This window comes from Osmerus mordax, chromosome 7 (genome assembly GCF_038355195.1).
Source record: "Osmerus mordax isolate fOsmMor3 chromosome 7, fOsmMor3.pri, whole genome shotgun sequence".
Taxonomy (NCBI): Eukaryota; Metazoa; Chordata; class Actinopteri; order Osmeriformes; family Osmeridae; genus Osmerus; species Osmerus mordax.
Genome location: NC_090056.1, coordinates 8,040,285 through 8,063,541, shown reverse-complemented (window position 1 = coordinate 8,063,541; position 23,257 = coordinate 8,040,285). Strand labels below are relative to the sequence as shown.

The following is a 23,257-nucleotide window of genomic DNA, read 5'->3' as shown; positions in this document are numbered from 1 at the left end:
AGAGAGAGGAGAGAGAGAGAGAGAGAGAGAGAGAGAGAGAGAGAGAGAGAGAGAGAGAGAGAGAGAGAGAGAGAGAGAGAGAGAGAGAGAGAGAGAGAGAGATAGGGAGACTGTATTATTGCTTCCATTTTTTGGCCGTGTGTGTGTCTACTCTTGATTACTTCATCAGTGTTTGTTATTATGATTCATAAAATATTTTTATAAACTGTGTATTTATTCATTTTTGCTGAAGAATACAGGATATTTAACAAAGCCATACACGTCTTATGTCTCAGTATTCACTATCAATATTCTCTCCATTAAAAGCACAAATAAACATGGCAACAAAGGAAATGCAAGGATGTCTCTGTCTATAAAACATATTGAATGTATAATTGAAATTAATGCTGTTTTGTGCTCATATAGTCATTGGACCAATACATTTTATTATGTGATGCTCTCATGGAGTTTAACAAGTTATCTTTCAAAAAAGTCAGTGTGCTGTCTATCAGAGCCAATGCAGTGTTACCTCACTGTGACCAGTCTCACAAAATAATGCCAACAATTCAGTCTCTGTTGTGTTGATGTACTGTATACTAACCCAGCAATTTATTTTCTTCATACCTTTTTGCCTCAAAAGTCATTTTCTAATTTGCTAAACATTGATTGTGCTGTGTGACTTATTGTACCCTGCAGGCTGCATATGCAATTTAAATGGAAAATTGTAAGTAGTTGTGCCTGTTATGGTGAATTATGTCTAAAACAGCTATTATTTAAACAAATATATTTCCCTGTACATAATTATTGCATATGAAATGTATTATTAGCGTAATTATTTTTTTGCTGCTGTTTGGTTGCTGTTTACAACTATTTTCTTAATTTTAAGTAAATTTGAATTCACCTGTCTAGTGTTTGCTTGATAATTACTTGTGTCTGTATGTAAATTACATACCTAAGTGATCATTATTGCAACCACCCATGTCCATTCTCTCATCTTAAAATCTAGGTTTATATTTAAACAATAGATGGCAGCATTGGGCCACAGATAATGGTATTTCGACCATGGACGTACTATTCACTTTCTCCAATATTTAATAAAATTGTACATTGAATTGAAAGGTAGGAGACCTAAATAATCACAAATATTAATCCAAATAGTAGGCCTATGTCACTTTTACGCTTCCCTTAGAATTAGGCTATACCACGCAATCATATACCAACCAAAATGTAATGTATTGTGTATTATTGTATAACTAGAGCTGTATAAATATTTTATTTAACTATGTTAAGTGTAACTATTTCCCTAATTAAATTAATTGGGAAATACAGCCTATGAAACTATAGGATCACACAGTCTCCTCCCCTTTAGCCTACGACTACCGCCTCCCCTCGGAACCCCCAATGTTTTGATTCTGATCTTCCTGCGCATAGCAGTGAACTGTACACAATGTAGAGGGTACGAAAACTACATGCGGCTATAATTTTTGACCATAGCCGTTTAACTAATAGATGGATTCTTCAAAAATAGGCTTGTTGTTTATTTGATGACCGCGATTGCCGCAATCAGATTTCTTACTGCCGCTGCGCTTCGGAGGCAATCCCTGTGATGACTTTACTAGACCGCCCCTCCGGTTAAATGGGATCCCATCAGTACTGGGATTGATTGTCTGCTGTGAGCATAGACATCGTTTGAGCATCGTTATCATTCGTTTTTACTTCGATGTCGAAGTCCTTGATAATTTGCTAACCTCGTGGTCGACAAAAAATTTACGCAAAATCATTGGAAGCCTGCGCGTCAGGGTAAGTAACCAAACTTGTTATTTTGAAGCAAAGCTGTGTTCCAAAAGACATTGAAGAATGAACGGATGCCTTGGTGTATGTAGTCAATAGCCGGGTAGCCTAGTGAGAATGTTACATGAAGCAGATACTTCAACAATATGCCGCAAAGATCAGTTTGACAAAGTTGAGATGATTTCTAAGTAAGGTTATATATTGCCCGCGGTTGGCTGCTGAAGCAAATGTGTATTTCAGCATTGTAATGTATGAGTCCAACGCTTCCCTTACCAACACCTTAAATGTGATTGTGGCACAGTTTTTCGTGATGTTAGGCTACTTTGAAATGTGGGTATCTATACTATATCACTAGTTAGTCATTATTTTGTCATTGTTTGTTCAAACCATTAGTTCATTAGCTGTTATGTTGTTGTTTGAGGAGTCATGAGTTTCCTAACTCCTCAAGGAGTTTGTGTTTTGTCACAATCACCAGAATGTTTGTCTTGCATCGATTCCAAAAACACTTAAAACATCTCATTCATTTACATTTACATTTAGTCATTTAGCATACGCTTTTATCCAGAGCGACTTACAGTAAGTACAGGGACATTCCCCCGAGGCAAGTAGGGTGAAGTGCCTTGCCCAAGGACACAACGTCAGTTGGCATGACCGGGAATCGAACTGGCAACCTTCGGATTACTAGCCCGACTCCCCCACCGCTCAGCCAACTGACTCCAATTGACTCCCATTCAGTTCCATGGACTTGAAGTACACCTCTTTGTATGTATTTGTGTGTGTAGTGTGTGTTCACGCAAGAGTGTGGGTCAGTGTGTGCTGTCATGTTAGTGAGTTGAGAGAGAGAAAGATATATTGGAACCAGGATTGATGTGTTCTCTGTACATTTTTTTCAGTGCATTCTTCTCCCCACCCACTCACTCCCCAGCTGTGACCTAAGCTCAGGTTTAGTACTCACCCACTCCAGATGACTCAAGGAGGCAAACACTCCTGGGGAGGCGTTAGACTAGCATGACCATTTCCTTCTTTGACCATATGAGTTTTTGTAAATAGGAGTTCTCTTTCCTCTCGCTCGCTCTCTCTCTCTCGCCCTCTCTCTCTCGCCCTCTCTCTCTCGCCCTCTCTCTCTCTCGCCCTCTCTCTCGCCCTCTCTCTCTTTCTCGCCCTATCTCTCTTTCTCGCCCTCTCTCTCTTTCTCGCCCTATCTCTCTCTCTCTCTCAGACACACAAACACATACTGTTTTGTAAAACCCTGCCGTCCTGGCACTGTTATTGTACTTTTTTATCTGCCTAAAGGCAAGATATTGTTGTATTAGACAAAGGCAGTCAGGTTTCAGTCACCTTGAGTCAAAAAGTCAAGGTTTATTTGTCCAGGATTGCAATTTTTGGATTGTAATATTCTACTCAGAAATACAGTTGCTTGGTATTTGCCTTTAGTGATCATGGATTAGGATTATATATCAGCATACATCAACTAATGATCTATGTACAAATGTGTATTCTTGTTATTGAATGGGATAGTTTCATTGGTCTTCTTGTGACAGTCATTTGACCCATGTTTTTTTTGTGTACTATAATCTGTACTATTGAGATAGTTTGCCAACCAATACAATCATATTATCTTTTCAGTATGCCAAAAAACATGTTTTTAAGGCCTCTGGGCAGTGACATGCAAACTGCAGATTTTGTTTTATGTAATACCAAAATGCATGCAATAGAAACTTCATAAAGGTCAAATATTTTTCACTAATTCCAGTCCAGTTCAAATGTTATCTACTCAACCATCCCTTTCAGTTCATTCTCAGATTATTTAAACAATTATTTTTATCAAACAAGTGGATATCTTAATTGATTGCGTCAGTGTTTTATCGCCCCTGTATTTCTTGCAGTCTGTCAGAAGGGTTTCTCTATGCCTAACTGGACCCCCATTGTACTCTCTAGCTGGCACATTTCAGGCCCCACAGAGGGTACCCTAATGCTCCTTGGAATCCTGTGAATGCCTCACAGTGAAAGCTGTAGAAGTTTATGTCGGCTCCAATGAGATCACTGGAAAGGGGCTCTTGAGGCAGGAATTCCTTTTAATTGGTAATGTGTCTATGGACTGGGTCTTTTGTTGACCATGGACTGAAGTGGGCTCTATCTGGCTGATACTCTGATCCTGGCATCAATGAGAAGCTTGTTTCCTCTGTCACCCAGGCCTTGACAACCAGCCTCTGAAACAAGTTGTTTCTTCTTTGTCTGAAATATCTTCATGTGCTTAAAAAAAAGCTAGATGTAAAGTCAGTTAAAGGCTCTCTTTAGAGCTGCTCGAAGGGTCTCCAAGTATTTCAGTCAAGCAATGCAAGATAATGTGTGTTTTAATCCGGTAATGTTATCTCTTGTTGAGAGAGTGGTGTTTTCTATGGTGAACCATTAGAATAAAGCCTGGATGACTGGGACACAAGTTAGAAAAGACCATTACAATAGTGTCCTAGTTTCCTTCAGGTGAGGATTAATTGACATACGTAGTTCTGAGCAGGTAATTGCTTAAACTATTATGAACAGGACCTAGTAAAATATGGCATGAGGAATGGGTTCACTGACAAACTGCAAGATGAAACAATAATGAAGGTGTGTGGAGCTAGACTGCCTTGTTGGAACAACACAGTGTTCCCCAATGGCTTGATGAGCACTTTATGAAACAAAACTTTTGTCTGGTGCCAGTATACTTCCACTCCTCAGTTTGATTCTGGCCGTGACATGTACGACCATCAGTCTGGTTGTATAGGTTTGGGCGGCTGGCGTGAGATTTGTGACAGCCTCCCGCTGAAGAACTCATTGAATTTTTCATGTGGCAGACACCAAACTTCTGTTGCTCTGGCCCAGTTTTCCTGCTAATTAGTGCCCATCGATGTTCAAGGGCACCCATTTGTGAGGGATAGTGCCACCTGTTCTCCCTCTCTGTAAAGGCTCTTTATTAGATGGCTTACATTTATTACGAACATTGAAAGCAGACAAAGAGCTTGTCTGTGTTGAATAAAGCATTCTGTTCTTATCTACTTACCTTTTACTCAGGAGGAACTGTATATTAGACATTGAAACCGTGGCATAAAAGCGACGTTTCACTTCAATATAAATGTCTCCCATGTTATCAATTGTCTACCTTTGCTGTGCTGCAGGACAGTTTCCTCTCAGTCTCAGTCAAGTGGAATATGCAAAAACCACAAGGGATGTTTAAATCCCTCTTGTTAAAGGCCGGGACCCAGTAGAGGAATGGTAAAGACAGGAAATGGAGTAGAACACAGCAGATCTATCACCCAGGCCTGACTGCAGCTCTCTATCTATCTGCGGTCATGCCGCTGCCAGCACATTTGAATGGAGTATCTGATTGTGGCTGATTGAGAGGAACAGAGCAGGGACTGTATCCCTTTCGGGGTTCTCAAACCACTTCCTGTTGGTCTGCGCTGGGAACAGTCCAGGGTGACAGAGGCCACACATCCTCCCTCAATCCCTCCTCTGTTGGTCAGGAGGGCCATCAGTCTGGGAGTCGTCTCTCCTTCAGCTCACCTGGCTCTTCACTGGCAGGAAAAGACTCCTTGGCATGCATGGAGATGGTTCTCTGGATCTTTTGTGTAGCCACAGCTGTGCTGCTAGGCCTGGGTGAGATGCTGGGATCTGCATACTCTCCTCGGAGACCCTGGACCAGCCTGCTGTCTGTTATGTCCAAAGCCCCTTACCCCCACCCCAGCCCCCAGATAAATCTGTATATTGACATGAGCTTTATGCAAATGTGTTACTGACCGAATTACCCTGTGACATTGTGGCATCCACCCCTAGCTTGGCTGCTGGGATAATCTGACTACAGATGGAAAAGTATAGATTTTGGTGTATTCATTTTCTAAATGAAGCATCTTTGCTAATGTTAGCTAAGTCAAGAGGATGTGAGTAAACAATATAATCTTAGATCCTCTTTAGTGGGGGTATCTGAGGTATTGAAAATAATGTGTCAGAATTCACCTCATTGTTCAGGAACTGAGGAGAGTGAGATCACATTACAAATTTAAAATTAACCCTTTCATCCCTATTGCTTCTTCTTGTAAAACACAGTATTGAACATCTTTCTTAGACAATGCACATTTTCAAGCTAAATAGTGGGAGAGTTTCTCTCTATGTCTGCCCGGTTCTGGACCATTAGGAGAACAGAGAATAGACATTCACCCAGAGCTACTTGACAGAAAACAACAGGTGAAAGGGAATACCACGAGGGGAGACTGGGAATGTAATCAGTCACGCCTGAGGACTAGTCTGTCCTCCGTTCCCAGAGCCAGCTCCTCCCCCATGAGAACCAGCTCCTCCCCCATGAGAACAAGCCGGACTAGGCACGGAGACAGGAACAAGCCCCCAGGGGCCGTGGCCTCTGGTCTTCCCTCCGTGTCCTGCTGCCCTAACACGGATGATCAGGCCACCATGGTGATGGATCAGCTGGAGCCAGCCTTCCAGTCCCAGGGGTGTGGTCAGAGAGTTGTGCAGCCACACCTACAAGGCCACAGCTGCCTGCTACCAAGGAGACTGCAGCCATCCTGCTCCTTGTCCAGTGGCAAGCAACTATACCCATTTGAATATTCAAATCATGGCATGGGGGAACAAAGGGCTGCTATAAAACCCATGGAGGAAATTGCTCCAAAGTCAGAGAGTCTAGCCCCAGCCCTGGGATGTGTGCTACGAAAATCCCCAAGCGGACAGAGGGTTATGTTTGATGATCATGCGTGAAGAGGGCATGTTTAAATTTTAATGGAGAGCACTGTCTGTTGTTTTATGTGCTTCTTATTTATCAGGCTCCGCTGGAGAGAGAGAGGCCCCTCTCTCTACTGTCTGGGACCAGGTGCTGATTAATGCACGCTGTGAATTACCGGAAGCAACGCCGTGTAAGCTGTCACGTTGTTATTTGTTCCCAGAGGCCCTAGATTTGCACTCGCCTACCAGATGACACGAATGCAGTTATCTTACGTAGCGATATATGCTAACATGCGTCGGCCTGGATGCATGAACCAGGCTGCTCCATAGCCAGTGGTTTTTCGCTTGAACCGTTGTATGGGCCGGTCAGTTTGGTTTGCTTCTTCATACTTCTGCTTTATGCGGGCCGTCTGCTCTCTGGGGAAGTGTTCCTCCAGGTCCTGACCCCCACGCAGGCCCAGGAGGCTGCTTGAGTCAAGGACTAAGCCGCATGTTGAAGCATCAGATGATCTGATCACATGATCACACCAATATAAATGAAGTAATCCGTTTTTTGAGGAAGCATGTTTATTGACCAAACTAAATGTTGTTTTGCCCTTCCTCTTGGTCAAGCACAGGTCCTGAGGAGAATCTGTAAGGTAACTAAGTTTTTACCTTACAAGAGGGGCTTGTGTAGACCGTGTGGCCTGGTTGTGCCTTGTTCCTCTGACTGGGAGCGATGTGGGGAATGTTCCGGGACGGCATCTCCCGGGGCCGTGTTTGCCACTGTACATCTTGGGTGGATGGAAAGCTGTGTCTGTCTCTACCTGCTTCCAGAACATTCCTGCTGTGGGGTGTGGAAGAAGGAGCGCAGTCAGAACTCGCCTCAACCTCCAATCTACATTCCACAGTCATGACTGGGCACACTAACACTGCTCTAACAAACCGCTGTGTGTACCTAGAGCACACACACAAACACAAACAATCCTGGCCTCCACACACCTGGTTGTTTCATTTTTGCCTCAAACCTAACCAGCGCTAAAAAGCCCTCAGGTTTGAGCACGAATTATGTTAAGAGGCACAATGCTGCGAATTGACATTGTACATTTCATTAGCTTTCTTGAGTTCTGCCATGTATAATAGATGTGTCTCCACTGAGGCCTGAAGTTACCCGGCAACATGGATTTATCTTAACTGCTGCTGCCCGGCTGACTAGATCACAAGTTAAGCGGTCAAGGGCCTGGATTGATGAGGCGTGCTGCGCTCTGGGTCTCCCCGGATCTCAGATGGTTTCTCTTTTGAAATAAGATGCAAAGGAAATCACTTGGAACTTGACATTGCAGGGTGTCTGTTTCCTGGGGATGGACTGTTTATCCACATGGCTAGTTCGACCGAAATAGTCACCGGAGTGGTTATTTGTGATTTTTGGTCACGCTGAGGCCCCTGTTACTTTTCACCATGTGTATGTAGGATCTTCATTCAGTTTGGTCTGGTGTCAGTTCCATTTCACAGCAGGGTTGAGGGCTGGTGACAGGCTTCGCTGGTGGAGTAAGGGTTGCCCCTTCATGAGATGGACTAATTCATTTTGTTTTGGGAGCTGGGAGAGATGATGTTTTTTGCTGCTCATGTGATGTTTGTCTGACATAGCCTCGGCTGTGACAGGAATTGAATTCCTTTATTTTCCTAATTTCCCTCTGGAAATCTCCTGAAAGGATTGGAGAGAAAGAGTTACAGAGTGAGAGAGTGTCTATGTGTATTAGGGGGAGAGAGAGGGAGAGAGAGGGAGAGAGAGGGAGAGAGAGGGAGCGTAAGAATGAGAAAGCCCTTGAGGATTATCTTCTTTTTTTTTCTCCCTCTCTGCATCCTTCCATCTCTCTCCCTGTACTTTGAGCACATGACCACAGATCATTGGTCTCAGTGCACATAATGACCATATTTAGATGGAGGGAAGAAGGAGTGAAGGAAACAGAGAGAGGGAGAAATCCCCAGCAATAACCAAGCCTGTGAATGATGTCTCCACAAGGCACAGTTCAACAATACTGTAGTAAATAAGTCTTTCTATTGTTAGTGTTCCCTACTATACCCTACACTGAGGACCAATACATGCTCTATCCACACAATACAAGCAGCCCCCACAGCTCTGCAGTCACAGTGTTGTGAAAACACAGATGCTGCAGATCAGGAGAGAGTGGCCTGGAGGCGGGCATTGCTTCAGTCTCTTTCCTATATTTATCTTGAGATTCAAGGCCAAGACAGCAACTGAGAATTCTGAGGGGCATTGTAACAGCAAACACGTTTTTGTGTACATATGACTTGGGCCGTTGAATGTAGCCTACCTCCCTATTTGTTGATTGCTTTACTAACTGCTATTTTCACTGATGACCTTCCAGACTGGGTTTTTTTCTGTATGAACTGTACTGTAATAATAGCTTTTGGGTACAGTTTTGTAGCTATTATTTCAGCAGCTCATGGGTAGTACTTTTGTTAGCTTCCCCACAACTTTTTTTGATGAAATAATGAGCTCTTAAGGGTCTATTACAGGCCTGAGCTAGCACTGGCTAGCTGCTAGCAGGTTGAGTTGTGTGGAAACGTCCCTATCCATGATAGAGCTAGCCCCCAGAGACCTAGACTTAATAGAATGATGAACAGAGTGCTGTGTAAAGTAATGTTGTTGTGTTTGTTATCCTTGATAATCATTGTTCAATGTGAAATGTAGCCTGTTACCTTGTTTAAATATTGTATGGGGATGGGGGAAATACAGAAATTAAAACAGTGGGAGTTTTATTAAAAGATCCAAGATGGAAAAAAAAAAATACAGATAATATACTATTTTAAATATACAGTAAGGTACATTTTTCACCGGCTTAAAATTGCATTTCTTGACACTCGACTCCAGAGGCGGTTATGGAAAGATTTCTCTCCGGACATGTTTCCTGTCTCTGGCAGCACCTCACAGGGGGTTGATCCGAGAGGATCGCCTCATCCAAAATGGCCCAGATATTTTCTTGCTGAGCCTCAATTCCAAAATGATTTCATATGTGTCATTCTGAGATTAGGAGCTGGGGATAACAGGCCTTTAGAAAATCCATCAACCTGGGAACTCAGCCAGTGGCTTGTTTGTTATTTTGCTGTTGAAATGAACTGTGTGTGTGTGTTGCAGTGAAAGGGCGTGAACTTGTGTGTTTAAGTGGCCACTTACAGTAAAATACTGTTGTCACGAGCTCTCATGGTCACACTAGGTGTTTAAAAAAAAAAAAATGTAATAAAGACAAAGATTGAATTAAGTATAAATAACAAAGTTCAACCTTAGGCTTACACAGACACACAAGCAGTGAAATATATAAAGGATCACACCGTCTGATCTTCTAAAGTCCAGAAGGCTGGGAGAATGGGTAAACGGTTCTTTATGGGAATCTCCTGAGACTCCCAAAAGAGAGATGATTTTACAGGAGATGAATCCCTTTCAGTGGCTGTCAGGACATGAAAGACATCTCGCATAGCTCACCGACAGACAATCCTCTCGCCTTTCATTCTTGATATCTGATAAGCTTATCTTTTTCTCCGAATTTTTGAAAAGAACTTGTGCATCTGCTTTTGCTTGTGGAATGCTAGGAATTACTACCATGGCAACGGCAGGGCTGTGTGGCGGGGTAAATATTGACTCCAGAACCTCCTATGCCACTGTCTCACCCTGATTGGCCAGTAGGGGTTCAAACACCCACACACACACACACACAGAGCAGACAGTGTTGGACTGGTGTCAGCAGCAGCCATCATTGTGGGTGGATGTTTACTTTTAGTCCTCCAGACATGGAAGAGCTTGCTGGCTTTGACTGGCTCCTGGTTTGCCAGTGTATTGACTTGCTATGAGCTTCGCAGTAATGATTCCCCTCTTGGGTGACTCGATGGAAAGTATGCGTGAATTCTCGTTGCCCAGGTGGAGGGAGCTTGGAGCCTGCAGGACGAATGGATGTGTAAATCCCACGGGTCATTTCCGATTCTCTTGTTTGGGGACAAATATGAAACGATAAAGGACCTTGATAAAGTATCTCAAACTAAAGCAACCATGTAAATGACAAGGAGAAGCCTATTTTGAGTTGCTGCGTTCACACGTGGCTGTTAGAGATGGTCTGTTTGGTTCTACGGAGGGAGATTTTCTGCTTGTCTGGTATCTAGTCCCCTGTAGCAGAGGGATTTGTCAAGGCAGGATGAGCTAAAAGACTACACGCAGTGTTGCTATGGTTGGTCAGACCTGTATATCCTGTCTCTCAATCCACTCACTGCCTTGTTCACAGGCCCCAGAAGGAATGTCCCTCCAGGGTTAGCTGAACACGATTACGGAATTGATGTTGATAATCTGAGCAGAACAAGCAGCTGGATTAGGCAGCGACTGGTGGCCGGTGATGAAGGGCTGGGCCTGGAGTGATTACATAGAGGGCATTAAGATGAGGAGAGAAGCATGGAACACATATACAGATGTACACATCTTGCATGCACACACACGCCACTGCTATACTGGGAAACTTGTTTACATGTTTACATGCACACACACACCCTCTTCTTTCTTAAGCTGATCAGTAACTCTCTGGAAATTGTTGGAGTTTTAAGTCTTTCTGATAGTACACCAACTTTTTTGGTGTACTGAAATGAAATTGAAATGTGCTTGTTACACGTAGTAAATCAGTGAAAAATATGTTTCTCAGATACTCTGCACCTAAAGATGATTAGGACGTGGAGGTGGACTGGACTTGCTATGGGAGCCAGGTCATGTGAGGTAAAAGTTGTGATTCGAGACAGGACATTTTGACTGAACCTCCGGGCTTGTGCTGGCTACATGCTGTTAGTCACTAATGGAGGAAGAAGGACGTCTGTGGGGCTTGTTTGTCCTGGCCTGGGAAGCTGGGGACAGGCTGTCCAGCCAGCCTTGCAGAGCCCAGGTCACTTAGCATATGAAACGTTTGATGTCTGCTAATGCAAATGTCATAAAAAACATAGATGGTTATCTCCGAACAGTCAAACACCTGTTGTTCACTGGAGGACAGAACAAGGAGTTGATAGGAGGCAGAGTTAATGAGGCTTAAATGTCAAACATGGCAACCACCATTACAATGGCTTCTCTCAGGATCGTCTTTTCTGAGTGTTGTTCCTCGCTTCTCAGAGAGGCAGGTGTCCGTGCTCACGTGCGGGAACTGGAACGGAACTTCAACACAGCTCTGGGTTGGGTCACACAAGTCACAGGGGCGTTGCAAAAAGGCAGGGTTATCTAGTCAGCCAATAACATTCCAAGGACATTCAGCTTCCAGAGACAAGTCGTTTAGAATTTTTTCAACCTGGACTAGACCTAACTTGCCTTTTTCCGCCACTGCACACGGTATTCTGTTTTCGTTTTTGCTTTTCACTTTTGGTCTGAAAAAGGAGGATCACAATATCTGCTAGCTGATGGGTTTGTTTCCTTACTATCCATGTTAGTGAGCAAATGAGGACTGCTTGATCCTCCCTGAAGATGAAACAGAAACACTAAGCGAATACACCAGGGAGTGTCTTATTGAATGAATAGGACATGCTCAAACAGAGACCATTAATATGCTCCCACAGTAGATGAATGGTATCATAGCTTTCCCATTGTCTGAGTTTGAGGATACAATTCACAGATTATGCTTGTTATCCCTTTTATGGGAGGAATGGAAAAGAAAAACAACTAAAACAGGGAGAGAAAAAGAAAGAAAAAAACAGCAGCAGCAATATTAAAAGACGATGATTCCCTTTCAGCCAAAGCCCGTGAGACTTGAGGGATTTGGAATCCGTTGCCGGATCTTGTGCATAATTAAGCAAATCTCTCCGCCCACCCCCTGTGTGCCAGAGGGATTTTCATGGCGTTTCTCCCTCACAGAGAGCAGGTGCTCAGTGTCTATTCCACCTCAGGCCCTATTAGGCCCACGTGACTCGGTGGCTACCTCGAACTAGACCTCCCTGGATGGTCACGTCACCCAAGCCAGTTGCTAACCATCAGTTGCTAACCGTCGCGTGCTGAGCACTCAGCCTCACGGTCTCCCTCGTACTAAACAGGGTGACTGCGTGATTTGATTCATTTCCATATTTCCTGGTTGACTGTTGATGGGCGCTGGGGGACCTTTTGAACGCACGCGAGGTCTTGAGCTGAAAGTGGTGCCGGCTCACCACAGGCCACCAGCCACGGCACAGTGTCTACTTTACTTCAGTGGGCTGACAGCAGTACAAGCTTCGAGCCGACAATAGAGGCTTTGTTATGAGCCCAGTGTGGAGAGCCCCAGACTCCTCCTTCAGCTCCGTTTAATGCTTACCTCTTCGCCAGGTCTAGAAATACTCGCACATGCACTCTTTTCAATACTCATTTTTTTGTTCTTCCAAATACTAGATTTAATAGAGGGTTTATGTGAAAATAATTGTTCAAATTAATTTGTGGTTTAACATGTATTTGCAGGATATGGGGTTAGCTCGACGGCTCAGCAAATGTTGTAGAGCATTCAGCTTTGAATCCCATTCAGTGTGAGAAACGCTGTATAATTGATGTTAAATGTCTCAGTAGTGGTTCCCTGAATTTAAGGACTCTACAGCCTACTGAGGTGAAGCTAAGATATATCATTAGGATGACACGTCTGGAATGAAAGTGGTAATTGTGTGGAAGACGAAGAGGGAGGCTTGACAGGACCGAGGGATGGAGACGGGGAGAGGCAGGGTGTTGCTGGGATCCATCTGAAAGGATGTATTCACCACCATGCTACCAGTCTGCTGGAGGAGAGACACAAAGACACAAAGACCCACTCCCTGCATGTGCCACGAGCCCTTTGTGTCTGCCCCTGTGTGCGAACTCCTCTCTTCCACTGCGTGTGCGTACACGGGCATGGATATTGTACGTGTGTGTGTTTGTGTGTGTATCTGCCGCCTGGCCAGACTGTTAAGCTACTGTGGCGCACCCCTGTTGTGTAGACATACCCCAGAGGGAGATATCGACCGTCCCCGTTGACCCCCTCCCCGCTCCCCTCTCCACACCCCTCCTCCCCACACTCACGGCCTGACGCCGAGCGGGAAAGGAACTCTCTGTGGTTCTGTTATTGTATGTGGTCTCTCCTTTTCTCCTCCCTGTCTCTCTCTTCCTCAAACGGCCCATCTTGCTGAGAGGAGCTGGCAGACTTCTGTGAGCATCCGATCCACAGGAATCTCCTCAGCTGTTTGATAAGCACCAGAGGGGCCACCGTGCCCCCCTGGTCTTCCGCATCTCCAGCCTCCTGGCTGCCTGCCAGGTCTGGGGAGTGGACTGGAGGAAGGGGGGGGGGGGGGGGGGGGGCGTCTGACAGACATGAACCCCTGGCTGCCGGCTTCCACAGAGTTCCTCAGTGAAAGAACTCTGTTTTTCCTTTGTGCCTGACATTTTTTCCAGTATGTGTCATCGCCATCGCTCTAGGAAGCTGTCATCCAAGCCCCTGTGTTCTGGGGCTCTCCCCCGGCATGGCTCCTGTGTGAGGCGGCAGACACACAGCCTGGCTCCGATCCGCCTGACATAGATCCGCTGGATTCTGTGACTCCTAAATAAGAGCAGTGGATGAGTCTGGAAAGTGGAGCCCGCTGTCACCCTAACCTCAACTCTGACCTCTGATAGCAAAACAAAAACGACCCCTACCCCTCCCAACGACCTAATCACCACTAGAGCTTTTCAGCCCCAGGCTTCACCAGGACTCTGAAAAAGTAGCCTGTTATCAGTCTCTCCTCTCTAAATTAGGATAGCCTAGTGCACCCCCCACTGCTATATCCATCCAGGATAGCAGAGGGTTGAGTCCCTAAATCATCATGAGCTTACAGTAATGATTTCCCTCCTCTAAGCTGTGATTAGAGAGGGCGGGGATACTTCATGTGCTTAACTGGAGACTCAGACAAGGCAGGCAGCTGAGTAGGGAAGAGACAGAGGGATGGAGGGAGAGAGCGACAGTCAGAGAAAGAGACAGAGAGAGAGAGACAGAGAGAGAGACAGAGAGAGAGACGGAGAGAGAGACGGAGAGAGAGACGGAGAGACGGAGAGACGGAGAGACGGAGAGACAGAGAGAGACAGGGAGAGACAGAGGCCCACTTCTCTCTACTCAAGGGCTCCCACCAGCTCCTCAAATAACAGCGAATGAAAGTTGTTCCAATCTCCCCTCTAACGCAAGTGCCTGCCTGCCTGTTTCAAGCTACCATAACCACCCTCCCTTGTTCTGCCAATATCACATGTTGAACCAGCAAGATGTAAACATTTATGCTCAGTTGAGTGGTAGTCTATGAGATTACAGAACCCATGTGCAGCATATGGTTGGACGGAGTTGCCGTAGGCTGCATGATCACAGCAGTCATTTGGAGCTCTGCTATGCTGGCAGGAGCCCTGAACCAGTTCACACTCCATTCACTGGGTAACAGGAGGGTGTGAATTGGGATCGGTCAGCCACAAACAAGCCCTTTGATCAGATTCCTATTGACGCTCGGACTCATAGAAATGAGCGGAAGTCAACTGTGGACTGTTGTGGCTAATTTATCACCCAGGTCATTGTAGTGGCACTACAAACCCAGGATGACAGGGTGCAATGTGGGTCATGGCTCAGAAGTGTGTGTGTGTGCGTGCGTGCGTGTGTGTGTGTGGCAGGCAGAGGGTGTCTGGTTGCTGTGGTAGTAGTGGAGCAGCAGCTGCAAGCCCATCCTTGGGGATGTAGTGGCTGAACGTGATGCTGTCCCTCCCTGTGGCTGGGTTCTCCGGTCCCCAAGGTGGTCCCTGGGTCCCTCCCATGGTTCTCTGTCTCTTCTGTGGAACCGCCTTGCCTGAGGCACACATGGTGGGAGAATGTGGGAGTAGGTGCATGGTTGAAGCTATTCTGAGCCTTCGCCATGTGACACAAGGGAAGGATGGACAAGTTCTGTACTTACAACAAGTGACATTGATCCTGCTGTTTCAGTCTGCAGCGAGGTCCTACCCTTTCAAAGTCTTTGAATATGTCAAATCCTGTTTTTGTTGATGTAAGAATGCTGAGTGAGGCTGACCTGTCTGTCTCTGTGTGTGTGTGTGGTTGTGTTTCAGGCCTAGGCCATGGGGGGATCCAAGAGCAAGCCCAAGGACGTAGGCCAGCGAACCCGCAGTATCGATGGCAACCTCAGCTCTGGTGGAGGGTGCGGAGGGCACCACCTCAGCCCTGCCCAGCAGTCCCTCACACCCAGTCGAAGCCCCACAGTGGACGGGACTCTCCGCCCCAACCAAGCCATGACAAATCCCCCTGAGCTGGCACTGTTTGGGGGTGTGGACACCACCAACCCCATCACCTCCCCCAACAGGAGCACGCTGGCAGGTTAGCTTCTCTGCAGATATATGAAACTAGGAATAAAGCCACTAGACACTGTTAAACATGAAACATCATGGTAGAGGGTTTGTTTGATGATACGGTACTCCCTACAGGCGGAGTGACGACGTTTGTGGCGCTGTACGACTACGAGTCTCGCACAGCCTCTGACCTGTCTTTCAGGAAGGGCGAACGCCTCCAGATCGTCAATAACACGTAAGGCTAACACCGCCCCTCCCGCACACACGCACCGTATACAGATATATTCGGCATGTCTGCGTTGTGGCTGTGTCTCTCTAGCAGGCTGTTCTACCCCCTATAAACCGCATGGCACTTGTCCTCTGTCTGAATGCCTCGTAACCATAGGAACAGGCTCCCTTCAGAAAGCTCTGTTTTGTTACGAGCTGACAGATTTCTGTTGCTCATTCACAAAAGCCCCGCTGCAGTTCCATCTCAGCAGTAGCTTCAGGTGCAGGCTGATACAGTACCTTAGCTGCCACTCGGCCATTCCTGGAAAACAGCACTGCCTGAAAAGCAGAGGATTCTCTGAAACAGGTACCAGAAGGGGGGCGGTGGGGTGTGCAGTGTTGGCTTTAACATTAGGCTTGTTTAATCAATAGCAGTGCAGTGTACCGTAACCCTCTGAGCCCCCAATGCTGCAGCTAACAAAGTGATGACCTAGAAGGGCCTGGCTGAGGACAATGTTGGATTAGTGGTGCATCTGCTCCTCAAGCTCTAGAACCTGCGTGTTATTAGGTCACACACACACACACACACTCACTGGATGTATTATGTGACATTAAGACCTCTTGATCTGCAAAGACTCATGATTCTCCATAAACTGACTTGATACCGTGGGCTTTTGTCATGATGGCTTTAATCTTGAATATAATCCCCTTCATAAAAAGTCTTCTCCACGAATCGAATGTACTTCACTTAAAGGGATACTTGTTGTGGAGTCAACTTGCTCTCACCTCTGCTGTTGGTGCAGTAGTCTGTCCAATGGGACTGCTGCTCCTGCTTGACTTAGGCAGCGAGGGGGGGGGCTACTCTTGTTCTGTGATGGTCCTCCTCTGTGGAACTCTGTAAAACGTGCTGTTGTATCTGTTCATTTCTAACCACCTTCCCCTGCGGATCTCCTCCCCTGCCCCCCCTCTCTTCCTCTGCTCCCCTCGCTCTCCTCCCTCCCTCTCTCTCCCCTCCACCTCGACAAACCCTCATAATGTTATTTAGGATAAAGGTCAACTGCAGGTTAGTGATGCTTCTCTGTATGTTTCCGTTTCATCATCTTGTCAGTATGCTTCACTGTTCACCTGTCTGTATCTGTGTTCCCATCACTGAATCACCCAGTTGGAGTTTTTTACCACTTAACTTCACTAAATGACTCCATTTGTTAATTGTCTTTTTAACGGCTCAATCCACTATATGCCATGTTTCAGTCAAGACTTCAAGAAAGACTATGCGTCAAAGGAATCAGTCAAAAAGACAAATGCTTTTCTCTGTTGAGAAATGTCCAAGCATATGGAAATCCCAAATCTGATTCTGGCAACATGGATTGAGCCTTATAGACGATGATAATGTTGCGACTCCTTCAGGTATGAGAAGTGAGCTTTCCGTCATCTCGATAGCAATGGAGTCATCTGTTTGGCCTGTTATTTAGCCGAAGATTGTGTGCCATATAAGTACCATCTCATTGAGTCAGTTAACCCACATCACAAATGCATGCGAGTCAATCACAGCCCTCTCCTGTAACAGCGGTTTTCAGCTCAAGTCCCGAGACTGTACAAAAGCTTCTAGTTGGCTTGTAATTGATGCCTTGTAATTGAGGCATCTGAATTGGGTTTGGAATTGCATGAAGCTATAAAAGAAGGTCCGGAAATAAAAAAACGGATTTCCGTTTGACTAGACCTTGACGAGAGCATAAGCCAATCAGCTTAGTCAGAGCCCTCGGGACTGGAGTTGACAGAGACCGTGTCAGGACCTCTCTCTGGCTGGGAGATGAACAGATGTTTGTGTGTGTGTGTGTGGTGTGAGGCTGATGTAAGGTCCCTGCTTGTGTGTGTGTGTGTGCAGGGAAGGTGACTGGTGGTTGGCACGCTCCCTAACCACCGGAGAGAGCGGCTACATCCCCAGCAACTACGTAGCTCCGTCAGACTCCATCCAGGCTGAAGAGTAAGTCCCTCTTTCCTCCACCCTTCCCCTATCTCGGTCTCTCTCTCTCGCTCTCTCTGTTCTTTTCATCTCTCCTTTCATCAAAGCCATGAAATATATATCTTTGGTCCTTTTGAAGATGTTTTTAATCCAAGACGCATGCAGTGAAGGACATGTAGTGCGCTCAGGGATGGGGAACGAAAGCGAGTGATTTCAAACGCGTCCTCGGCTCTGTGTACACCTTGAAGGCGCACACGTGAACACTGAACAAGTCGCTACATGCACTGAGGCATGCAAGCGAGCAGGCAAACTAACCATAGTACTGACACCGTTTCTCACCCTTGTCTTACCAGTCATCTCAGATTGACTATGGAGTCCAGGTAAGGGACAGTGACTTGAATGCTGGGATGCATCTGGCATGGGGCATGCACAAAAGGGAGATTAAATCGCCTTCAGATTCCATAGCGGCACGGTCGACAGCTCCCTCACTCTCTCTCCCTCCCCCCTCTGTTACACGAACCTGCACCTCTGCCCCCTCGTCAAACTGGTCCCTGTGTCCCGTGTTTACCCGCCACCCCCTTCCTGTCCTGTCTCCCCCCCCCCCCCCCCCCCCCCCCCCCCCCCCCCCCTCAGGTGGTACTTTGGGAAGATCACGCGCCGCGACTCTGAGAGGCTGCTGCTGAGCCTGGAGAACAGGAGAGGGACCTTCCTCATCAGGGAGAGTGAGACCACCAAAGGTGAGTTAGTGAGGGCCTGAGGGCTCGCAGTACAACGCCCTCCGCTTTCCAACATGGATCCCTCACTGCCGACTGGTGGGCATGGGAGAATTCTGTGACAGAATATCTTTTTATATATCTTTTTAAAGATAAAGCACAGTTTACTTTTCCTACGAATGTACCTTTTTGTGAGGGGAAAAAACGTTGTAAGCCAGTCTCACGAGATTACGTAATTCCCAACATCTGTAATTAAGATTCACAAAACAAGTGTAGGATTTGTCGGGACACGTTGGGCTGGCCATGCCCGCTGAGGGGCCCGCTGTGCTGTGTGTCAACTGCACAGCATTCTGGGTAGCGAGGAGCAGTTGGGCAGATGGGGGGGGGGGGGGGGGGAGGCTGGATGTGACGCCTGTGGGACAGAGCATGGAGACGGCTCTGATAGGCAGCTGCTGCTGCGCTGACGCTAATGTCACGGTCCCCACAGGCTGTGTGTGTGTGTGGTGTGTGTGTGTGTTCGTCCACGTGTGGCAGGCAAAGCTCAGTGGGCGGGGGGGGGGGGGGGGGGTGAGGGCTTTGAGGAGAGGGGAGGTGGCAGGGGCTTGCTGCAGGGAGTAGATGGTAGCAGAGGGGAGGCCTCGGGTGAGCGAGCCAGACAGAAGTAGGTCAGTGTGGAGCCTGGACTGTACCACCACGGGCCATATCGCCCTGTTCAAACACAGAGGAGAGGAGGGATGGGGCCATTGCCCAGGGGGCTCTGAGTGCATCTCACAAACCGTCTTAAAACAACTCTGCTGCCTCCTGGTGGATGCATGAATGTGCCCTTTTTGTTTCAGGAACTTGAAATGAGTTCTGAAGACATAAAAAAAAAAAATTGGGGAAACAGTGAAAACCTGCATTTGTCATGTTATTTACCATTCTGATAATCATTTTCCTATTATTCTCACCAGGTGCCTACTGTCTATCAGTGTTGGATTACGACAACACCAAAGGGCTGAACGTCAAACACTACAAGATCAGAAAGCTGGACAGTGGAGGCTTCTACATCACCTCACGCACGCAGTTCAGCAACCTTCAGCAGCTGGTCAACCACTACCGGAGTGAGCACCTTAAACTTACACACACACACACACACAACTCTGTCTATGGATCTTTAGTCTACCCACATAGCCATATTTAACATTGTCCCCCTCTCTCTTTCAGAGCATGCTGACGGCCTCTGCCACTGCCTGACGGAGGTGTGTCCTGTCCTGAAGCCCCAGACCCAGGGTCTGGCCCGGGACGCCTGGGAGATCCCCCGGGAGTCCCTCCATCTGGACCTCAAACTGGGCCAGGGCTGCTTCGGAGAGGTCTGGATGGGTAAGGCTAACTCTCACTGTTTGGCTGTCTCTCTCTCACGCACACACACACCCACTGGGTTTGGGGTTAAATACCGTAGGGCAGGTGGTCATTCCTAATCAAGGAAGCTTATCTTGTCAATTCGTGGTTCCACTATGGGGGGGGGGGCAAATAGAGTAAGACCTGTTTGACGTGCCCTAGGAACATGGAACGGAACGACGCGTGTGGCGATCAAGACCCTGAAGACGGGGACCATGTCCCCCGAGGCCTTCCTGCAGGAGGCCCAGGTCATGAAGAAGCTGCGGCACGAGAAGCTGGTGCAGCTGTACGCCGTGGTGTCGGAGGAGCCCATCTACATCGTCACCGAGTACATGGGGCAAGGTCCGCACACACACACAAGCGTGCACACACACACACACACACACACAAGCGTGCACACGCGTAGTAACGTTTGGGAAGATTGTATATGAAGCTGTTTGAGAGGTGTTTGTTGTGATTCACTCCCTGGTTCTTGTGTTCCTGCCCCAACCCCCACCCCACCCCCCCTCCCCCCATCAGGCAGCTTACTGGACTTCCTAAAGGGAGACATGGGGAAGATGCTCCGACTACCCCAGCTGGTGGACATGTCCTCACAGGTCAATACACACGCAGACACACACACGTTGAGAAATATATAGCTACACCTACCCACACACAACTCAATCCAGTTCAAAAGCTTAATGATCCATCTGGACTGAGAGGAAGACATTAGCTTCCATGCGGCTCCGTTTCAAACAGATGCACTTCACATCAGACATCTAATACAAGGAATGTTTACACTGTAATGAACACTCACGGCCTGTTTCTATCTCTGGCCTTCTGCTCTTAGATTGCCTCAGGGATGGCCTACGTGGAGAGGATGAATTACGTCCACAGAGACCTGCGGGCAGCTAACATCCTGGTGGGAGACAATCTGGTCTGTAAGGTGGCCGACTTTGGTCTGGCTCGCCTCATAGAAGACAATGAATACACAGCAAGGCAGGGTAAGACCACAAGGGGGCGCTGGTGACCTTTCCATTATTTGTGATCTGATCTGCCCCCCACACTGATATTCCTCCGATAGCTTCTTATGGCTTCTGTGAGCATATTCCCGCCTCCCATACTTAATATTTGTACTCGTTCATATCTTCTACTCTATTTCTCGCTGATACACACCCTTAGGAACACACACGTTTTTTTGATCAAGTTTGCCCTCTGATGCAGGGGCCAAGTTTCCTATCAAGTGGACAGCACCTGAGGCTGCCCTGTATGGACGCTTCACCATCAAGTCTGACGTCTGGTCCTTCGGTGTGCTGCTCACTGAACTGGCCACCAAAGGCAGAGTGCCTTACCCAGGTAGGAGGGCTTCTCTCAAACAAGCTAGCCTCAAGGATGTACTTCTCCCACCACAAGAACATGCAATAGACAGGTCCTATAGCTTTTCATCGGCAAGACTATGTTTGCTGCGTGATGACCGGTCCTTGTTTTCCCAGGCATGGTGAACCGGGAGGTGCTGGACCAGGTGGAGCGAGGCTACAGGATGCCCTGCCCGGCCGATTGCCCAGACTCCCTCCACGACCTCATGCTGACCTGCTGGAGGAAAGACGCGGAGGAGAGGCCCACTTTCGAGTACCTCCAGGGCTTCCTGGAAGATTACTTCACCTCCACGGAGCCCCAGTACCAGCCCGGGGAGAACCTGTAGGCCTGGGCCTGGGTGTGTGGAGGGGGAGGGGGGAGAGTTACTTGGGTACAACCAACCACACTGACCTCAGTGGCACCTGAACCTGCCAGTGGGATGACCAACCAACGTATCAACAACCACATACCTGATTCTAGCTCTTGCTGTCCTTTCAATTGATTTCATTGTCATGCAATTTTTTTTCTTCTAATCTATCGGACAGCACTAATCCACTTTATTATTTTGGATTGATATACAATACATTGTGTTGGGTCGTTTTTGGACAGAAAACAGCTCTTAAAACTCTGGGGCACTTACCCTAGAGACCGAAGAAGCTTTCCTGGGGCTTGACATTGTAAGAGGACAGATACTGAACATGAATAGGACCGACTGCTATATGTCGCTCATCAGGAGTGTCTCTTAAGGGACAACATGGTTTGTAGAGGGAAAAGGAACAGACTTCTCATATCTCCCTCTTTACTTGTATCGTCTTCGATGGGCATAACGTCTTCCAATTGATACCTGTGCACTCTTTCAGAAGCCTGTGAGGAACTTAGAGATGGCATCTTTACTAATGTTTTGGTTTAAGAATAATTTATCAAACCTGGATTAACTGGAATATTTTGGCATTGGGGCATTCAGGTAAACAATTGTCATTAACCACTTTTGTTATGCTTTTTGGCAGTTTTTCACTTTGCATGTTACGGTACTGACTGCTGTGTGGAGCATGCAATACAGAGAGAACTTCAGTAAGATATTTCTCTCAGGCATCTTTATGTGCAGAGAAAGGGGATAGAAAGAGGTGTCTGTTTATTCCCTTTGTATTTACATTTTTGTCCAGAAAAATGGCTGCTGATAAGTCTCCCCTCAGAACAGTGACCAGAATCAATCCTGCTGTAGCGTTTTGTGCCAATGACAACTCGTTTTATACTCTCTTCTATTGTGGGAAAGTGTATTTTTGTTACTCTGAACTTTTACATTACAAATAAAGTTCAAGGAGAACAAACCCTGGAATTCTTCTCCAAAGCAAATCCATCCTGTTTTCGCAAGTCATTTACCTATGCTTACATCGACCATGACATACAATCATGTCTATATTGTTCTCCAAGCATTCTGATTGAAATCCAGTGATTGTTCTGCCAGGGTCTCTGTGTCCACATCAGATAAGCTGAACGCTGAACTCTGTCTCACTCCTGAGATTGTGGTCTACTTCAGTGATGAGTGATGTTTGGAGAAAATACTGATGGAAAACTATTGAAATTTGCAATATTGGACACACTTTCTGTAAATATCCAAAATACTACAATTTTTTGTACAGTATCATGTTTGTAATTTATTCATTTTTGAAAGATCCTACTGGTTTACCCATTTTCAGCATCCTTTTGCTTTTTCCTCTCACCATGGAGGGTAGGGCCTGTCACAAGTATGTTTGTTTTGGATGAACACATCATTGTTGCTAGCTATTTAATTTAGCTCTACCATCATCTTTTAACCCAGTTGTACAACATGAGTCAAGGTTTAAGATAACTACCTGAATTTCCTACTTCGGTTTCTTTCATTGTTTCTTC

General features: G+C 46.6%; 1 protein-coding gene across 4 annotated transcripts; it reads left to right on the top strand.

Annotated features, from left to right (window-relative positions):
* The first annotated feature begins 1,420 nt into the window (after positions 1-1,420).
* Positions 1,421-22,724, top strand: src (v-src avian sarcoma (Schmidt-Ruppin A-2) viral oncogene homolog). 4 transcript variants are annotated; one of them, XM_067239124.1, is made up of 14 exons: positions 1,421-1,779; positions 15,536-15,800; positions 15,908-16,007; positions 17,025-17,042; positions 17,865-17,963; positions 18,296-18,322; positions 18,576-18,679; positions 19,606-19,755; positions 19,859-20,014; positions 20,195-20,374; positions 20,552-20,628; positions 20,862-21,015; positions 21,236-21,367; positions 21,505-22,724. In XM_067239124.1, exons 2-14 carry the CDS (start codon positions 15,545-15,547, stop codon positions 21,711-21,713), a joined length of 1,662 nt encoding a protein of 553 aa, XP_067095225.1. In that variant the 5' UTR covers positions 1,421-1,779; positions 15,536-15,544; the 3' UTR covers positions 21,714-22,724. The 4 variants fall into 4 exon arrangements, with proteins under 4 accessions (XP_067095225.1, XP_067095226.1, XP_067095227.1 ...); XM_067239125.1 differs by lacking the exon at positions 17,025-17,042; XM_067239126.1 differs by lacking the exon at positions 18,296-18,322.
* Positions 22,725-23,257: the final 533 nt, after the last annotated feature.

Excerpts from the sequence above, each read along its gene's own strand:
- src (XM_067239124.1), top strand. The coding sequence starts at position 15,545 with ATGGGGGGATCCAAGAGCAAGCCCAAGGACGTAGGCCAGCGAACCCGC. Across the intron at positions 18,680-19,605 it reads GGAGAGTGAGACCACCAAAG|GTGCCTACTGTCTATCAGTG; the intron begins GTGAGTTAGTGA and ends TATTCTCACCAG. Across the intron at positions 20,629-20,861 it reads TGGTGGACATGTCCTCACAG|ATTGCCTCAGGGATGGCCTA; the intron begins GTCAATACACAC and ends TTCTGCTCTTAG.